At 34.0% G+C, this 6,385-nt stretch overlaps 1 protein-coding gene across 1 annotated transcript; it reads right to left on the bottom strand.

Annotated features, from left to right (window-relative positions):
- Nucleotides 1–622: 622 nt before the first annotated feature.
- On the bottom strand, nt 623–5,958 carry LOC105345993 (uncharacterized). The gene is made up of 4 exons (XM_011454445.4): nt 5,767–5,958; nt 2,985–3,236; nt 1,384–1,516; nt 623–1,214 (listed from the first exon to the last, which is right to left on the bottom strand). Exons 1-4 carry the CDS (start codon nt 5,941–5,943, stop codon nt 736–738), a joined length of 1,041 nt encoding a protein of 346 aa, XP_011452747.3. The 5' UTR covers nt 5,944–5,958; the 3' UTR covers nt 623–735.
- Nucleotides 5,959–6,385: the final 427 nt, after the last annotated feature.

The following is a 6,385-nucleotide window of genomic DNA, read 5'->3' as shown; positions in this document are numbered from 1 at the left end:
TTATAACAAAATACTAATTTGTTATAAACTAAATAGCTCTTCCCCTATTGTGAATCCCCAGTCAGCCATAACTTCATCGTTTGCATTTAACGACATGTAGTCTGACGTTTTGGTGATAAATCTATTATTTGCTCTGCCCCCAAAACACTTTGACAAAAATATCATGTATGCATTTGGTGCTATACAAACAATAAATGTTAATGTATTGTGTGACTTGTAACTGCTATAAGTTGCGGTCCTGGCTTTCAGGGACAGTGGCCTCTGAAGGTGCACGTCTGTAAAATCTATGATGACTGTAGTTTTGGAATATGTGTTTCAAAAAGAAGTTGTTAGAGATCATTAAATAGCATCCTTTGGCAACCATATTATCAAATATTTCAATTGAACATCCACGAATTAAACATTCTGCTATCAAGCTAATGAGAAATTCCAAATCGGTTCCCAAAGACTTGAAACTGTAAACCTGAACGTAATCGAACTAATGTTATGAAAACTTGTTCTTCAATTGATAATAAATAAGGTCAGTCTTTGACATGTACCCTCATTATATGTCCTAAAGTAGTAATACGCCACTCCTATTTAAAACTTCAACAGTTCATAATGAATAACATGATTGGTTTGCAATTTTATTTCCTTATTTACAGTCTTTTGTTATTATTCTTTCAAAAAAAAGTGTAACAGTAAATGTTAAATTTCTTCATGAATTGCTAGATTAGAAAATAAAGTAGGTATAAGTTAATTGCAATCACAAAAAAGATTTACGTGGTACAAATCCGCTCCATTTTTGACAAGAAACGCGCAAAAATCCGGTCCTAGGAAGTCGTCATAAACTGTTTTGACTTTGCAGATGGCATTTTTTACAGAAGGGGCAGTACAGTTGCATGTTACGGTTTGGGTATTAGGTAAGGGTGTCGTACGTGGAAGTGAAGGTGATTTTGTTAACCAAGAGTTATCCCCTGGGATCGGTTTTGCTGTTATCGGAGCTTGCGTTGCTGGTTGCGCTGTCGCTGGACGTGCCGTGGCCGGTTTATTTGTTGCGGGGGCTTGTGTAATTGGCATTGCAGTGGCTGGTCTGACTGTTGCAGGTGCTTGAGTTGCAGTGTCGACCCCGCCACTGCTTGGCAATATCTTAATGTCGGCGCAATTCACGAACGTCTCTTGTGGTCCGCAACCAAGTTTGTATTTTTTATTCGGACATTGTCCCCAGGAATTACCTATTAATGAAAAAAGAACAATAAAAGCTTTTATGCACTGTTACGCCTGGCTTCGTATTAAACTTAAATTGTTGAATCGTCTTTTTATCAAGTGATATTAATACTAGTTTGCCGTTTTTAGTATTAACATTTTAAAAACTGAAAAATAACAATGTTAAATGTACCATACCTGCCGTGTACCACCATTGAAAAACACAATGGTCACAGGTAAAATCGGGCGGAAGTTGCAGTTTCATGGGAAGTTTGGACCAGGTAGTTGCTTTAACTTCATAATAGTCTTTGTATGTTCCGTTGTCTATCACCTGTAGATTCATTACGGTATATCCATTTACAGGCATGTATATAATATAAAATTTAAGTGAAAATTATAATACTTTTTAATTAACGTAATCTATTAATAACACGAGAAAAATATTGACTGAATAGTGTAACAATTGTCAAACACGTTCAAGATAATACAGGAACATAAGCTGCACATAAATTGATTGACCTCTGATTATTTTAAAGCGACTTTTAATTAATTGTTTATATATAGTAATGGTTAACTAGTTTAAAACTCCATCCAAAGGACAAACACTCGAAATCTGCGTTCGTTTGAAAATGCGTTAATATTAAAGCTGCTTGGTCCGATTTTATATCAAATTTTATGCACGCTTTTAAACGATGGTTATGCTTAGTATATGTATAATAATAGACATAGCAGTAGTTTTTTCTAGTCAATTAAGCCAAATTTCAATGAAGAAAAATACGTACAATATTTGCTAACAAACAAACGACATAAAAGGGTACCGCGTTATTTCGTCCCATGTTAAATTTCACCCCTGATGACGAGACGGGTATCATGGTTGTATTACGACTTTGACATCGTATTAAATAAAGGTCTAAATAATCAGACAAATTACAAATAAACAGTTGTTCGTTTTGTTCGCTAATATTTCTGAAGTTTGCTTTCTTTACAATCGATGCATAATATGCGGTTTGAATACTAGTAACCCCAATCATTCGGGGAACGAAACCAAACGGTTTTCTTTTCTAAAAATCCCCGTGATCCACTTTGGTTTGTTTTTTCGTTTGCACAAAAAGAAATTATTTTCATTTACTTTGAATATTTCTAACTTTGAAAGGAGACTGATTCTGCTCGTGTAAATAGGAGAAAGTCCATAACTTTTTAAGATAAATGGTTTGTATGGAAAAAATTATCATACTGTAATAACAAAAAATTCGGACCAAGCAGCTTTAATAGTTACACATTTTGTATGTTACACAATTTTAGGACTTGCAATATACACGAAGCTCCTCATTAACCAATTTTAAAATGTTCTTAAAATGTTTAAAATGTTCTTCCATGAAAAATAAGTTCGGAGGTATTCTCCTAAGTTTCTTTCTTGGTATCATACTTTTAAAATTCAGGGTAAAATATATCAATTGTTTTGTTACATTCTTTCGTTGCTAAACATTCCGATGTTCATAAATACCCGTATTATTTAAACTACATCATTAAATATAATTTAAAAGTCAGAGTTTCTTTCGAGTCATCCGGATCCTCCCTATTATCATGAATATCGCCAGCAAGTTACGGAAATGGATGCATGGAAAATAGTTAAATTGATAATACGTTCTTGAATTGTAATATTTATTTTTATATTTAATACGTGTAATCATGGCACCACACTCCAAACCATATAACACTTTTGAGTTTCCTTATTTCTAATTCATATGAAAATTTGGCATAATTGTTAGATATCGGGAGAGGGGAAGGATGCATCTTACCTTTAATGGAGTTTTATCCAAGCATTCTTGTGTGACCTCCTTGCTTTCATCAGTTTGCTTACATATTTTAAAGAAGAACTTTCCCCTGTGTGGAGCTGTTAGCTCGACCATCACATCAATTTGTTGTCCCTGTGTGTACGTCTCTGTGATAAAGCGCGTAGCGTAGCGGCCACCCGCCTCGTGAGGTTTTACTTGTGCATCGTAGGCGTCGCCACAAATCCCACATTTTCCCTCGTTTCTTTTCCACTGGGTCTTAAAATTAAACAAACATAGTACTTGAATGTATATAATAGTGATTATATATATCACCGTGAAAAATTCACTGTTCAATTATAACTTTATTTTGGACTTTACTTTTAAAATTTAACATATGTTTTTAATATTTTCTCACAGTCTATTTCTTACAAAGTTACTTATTTAATTAGTGATTAACACTTTTCGGACTCTATGTGATTTCAAAGAGACAGAGTGCCACGTCTCAAGGACTATTAATCTCTTAAAACAACAATGTGAAATTATCAGCTTTACATGTCTTGGACATCAAAGACTCATTGAGTTTATTTAATTATTTTATATCTGGGAACCTTTCACTCAGCTTACTTATGTCATCACCTGTCAATTTATACTTATTGTTCAGATTCTTATAAATAATTATGTACAATTGTCAATGGGCAGTCTGGAATACGGCGGCCAGCCTTGGCCACGTCCGACTCACCCAGAGTCTTGAGTCCGGAGGCCACTACTGGCCATATCCGACTTGTTTGTAACATGTCTGTCTGTTAAAATGTTATAATGTTGCCATCGTTAAATCTCGTCAAATAAAAACGGAATCCTGCATCAATTGCCTGTTTATTTCTGTGGAACTGTATACTGGTGGACCTTCGGGAATACGGTAAACCTACCCTTCGTTTTTACCTTACGGCCCACAGCGCGCCTCAACCTTATACTTTATACCCTTTACGCCAACATTCCCTCATCCCGTCCGTACTGCACACGGCGGATATACAGCTCCAGAAGAATTTCCTAGCACCGTAGAAACTACGCGGTCACATAAGGTACATTTGACCCCTTATCAGAAATATTTTATTATAGAAAATTTTCCTATTTTCTACATATTGTATCTTTATATTGTAATTGTGTTTCAAACTATTTCAGGAACAAAATGCACAAAACGTAACTAATATCTTTTGTCACTATAAAACCCATTTCGCCGCAAGGAAATACTTTCTTTCACTTGATAATCAGTTTCGTAAATATTCACACTTATCACGGCGATGAGTGAAATATCTATCTAGTTAAGGTCAAACAAATTTTACGTAACAAATCACTTCTCAATTAGAAATTTCTTTTGATGTTTGATCTACTCAGTTAGTGTCAGGTCATCGGATTAAGCCCCTTTGTCTGAACCCACGCTATACCTATCTTTTTGTCAAGAGGCCCTCGCAAGGGAATCCTCTCTTATTTTTATTGATACAATAAGTAATTAACCTATAATGTACCTCACCTGGTCTAAGTCGATTTTTGTCCCAAGATCCCAGCGCGTCACTTTATGCTGGACCCTTGTGGAATAAATATCTTGATTGTATATCGACTCCATTTATCAATTACAGGTAGGACATTATTTTATATACATTTTAATATGCATTTTTACTACAACTATTTGTCTTTTTAAAGGGTAAAAGATTCAACTTTTTCTGTCATTGAATTTTACAATATCTTGAAATTACATTTATATACATGTATATTACATGCTTTGATAAGAAAATATTGTTAGCCAGAAATATTAACTTGAATGTTTATTTTCTCAATCATTTTATGTTCATAACCATTTTCCCATCTGTTCTTTATATTTTATTATTTGATTTATTTTTGATTTTCTTACTTATCAATTACCCCGCTTTTTACTTCGATAATTGCTAACGCGTCTTCCGGAATAACCACGTGATTGGTTCTAAATTTAGTCATTGTTTATACTTCCGCCCAAGAGGAAATGCGGGTTTTACAAATCTATTTCGTTAAGAGAATGCGTATTTCATTATATAATTACAATCGATCGTTCCTAAATTATAATGTAAGTGTTTAACATGTTTATTTTTATCTACGCTTTCTTTTATTTGAACTTAAGATCTATATTTAACTTTAATCACTTTACGTCTTTATTTCGGCTCGTCAACATAGCCGAGTACATGTGTACTCGCGCTAAGTATAGGTTCGTAGCTTACTACTACATGTAAATAAACATGGTTGACTTTTCAATAATTATGGTCCTCATCATAGCCAAGCGATCTCTCCATTTTAGTTAATTTTCCCCTTATTTTAATTTTTATTTATAATCATATGATATAGCTATGTACTTATAAAACACAGATTTAATGTGGTCAATATTCACTTAGCATGTGTATATGTTACAATTGTGTTAGAGTATGCAAAGACTCATTTTTATTGTGGTCCTTTTTATGTTGCATCTCTATACATATTTTGTAAAGACTCATTGTTTAGTACTCTGTTTTATTTGTCATCACTTTTATCATTTGTTTATAATTCACTTTATGCTGGACCCTTGTGGAATAAATATCTTGATTGTATATCGACTCCATTTATCAATTACAGTACAGAAAACCAACTTTAACAACAACAATCCTAAGCACAAAACATTTTCGTGACATATATGACGCTTATTACGACAGAGTCCTTTCATCGTTAAAAGGATTTTTGTACCAGAATTAAAAAGTTCACCCCATTTGTTGTAGACGATACTTTGCTTTAAGAATCAATACATTACCCTCTTTCCACCACAGAACAGTCCCATATCACGGTAGTCTGCCTTAAATCTGTTTCTTCCGTAGGATCGCCACAAAGACCCCCGCTGGCATGGTTTCATTAAACGTCCATGAGCATCAGCATGTTTGGCCGACCAAAGACCAAGAGTGCAGAAAATTAAGAAAATGTACGGCTTCATGCTGTGAGAGAGAAATCGAATGATGACTCGGGGTCTCCAGCGAAATTTTATTGTGACCTCCACCTACGTGAAGGAAACCAAACACTAACCCTTCTTAACCCGCACGCAAAAGAATCTTACAACTCAGGCTTTGTATTGGTACATGTATTTACTGTTTAAAACGTGATTTGGTTTCAGATAGATTTAAAGAAAGGAATATTGTTATAAACTGAAAACATTTCAAAATTGGTTGCTATCACGAACTTTTATATACAAGAATTCCTTTAACAGCAACTTGAAACGTGTTAGGGCAACATAAGACGCCCACTCAATTAAAAAAGTTTTATTTTAGTTCAGACGTTTACGTTGAATTAGGAATGACATTAGTTTTTTGGTTTTTTTTTAAATTTCATTTGTTAAAAAAGTAAGGAATTGCAACCAAATATTAAATGAAATTTTATTT

This window comes from Magallana gigas, chromosome 3, assembly GCF_963853765.1.
Source record: "Magallana gigas chromosome 3, xbMagGiga1.1, whole genome shotgun sequence".
Classification (NCBI taxonomy): domain Eukaryota; kingdom Metazoa; phylum Mollusca; class Bivalvia; order Ostreida; family Ostreidae; genus Magallana; species Magallana gigas.
The sequence above is the reverse complement of the archived record's forward strand: the minus strand, read 5'-3'. Positions and strand labels throughout refer to the sequence as shown.

Excerpts from the sequence above, each read along its gene's own strand:
- LOC105345993 (XM_011454445.4), bottom strand. The coding sequence starts at position 5,943 with ATGAAGCCGTACATTTTCTTAATTTTCTGCACTCTTGGTCTTTGGTCG. Across the intron at positions 1,517-2,984 it reads TGGATAAAACTCCATTAAAG|GTGATAGACAACGGAACATA; the intron begins GTAAGATGCATC and ends ATGAATCTACAG. Across the intron at positions 1,215-1,383 it reads TCAATGGTGGTACACGGCAG|GTAATTCCTGGGGACAATGT; the intron begins GTATGGTACATT and ends TTTCATTAATAG.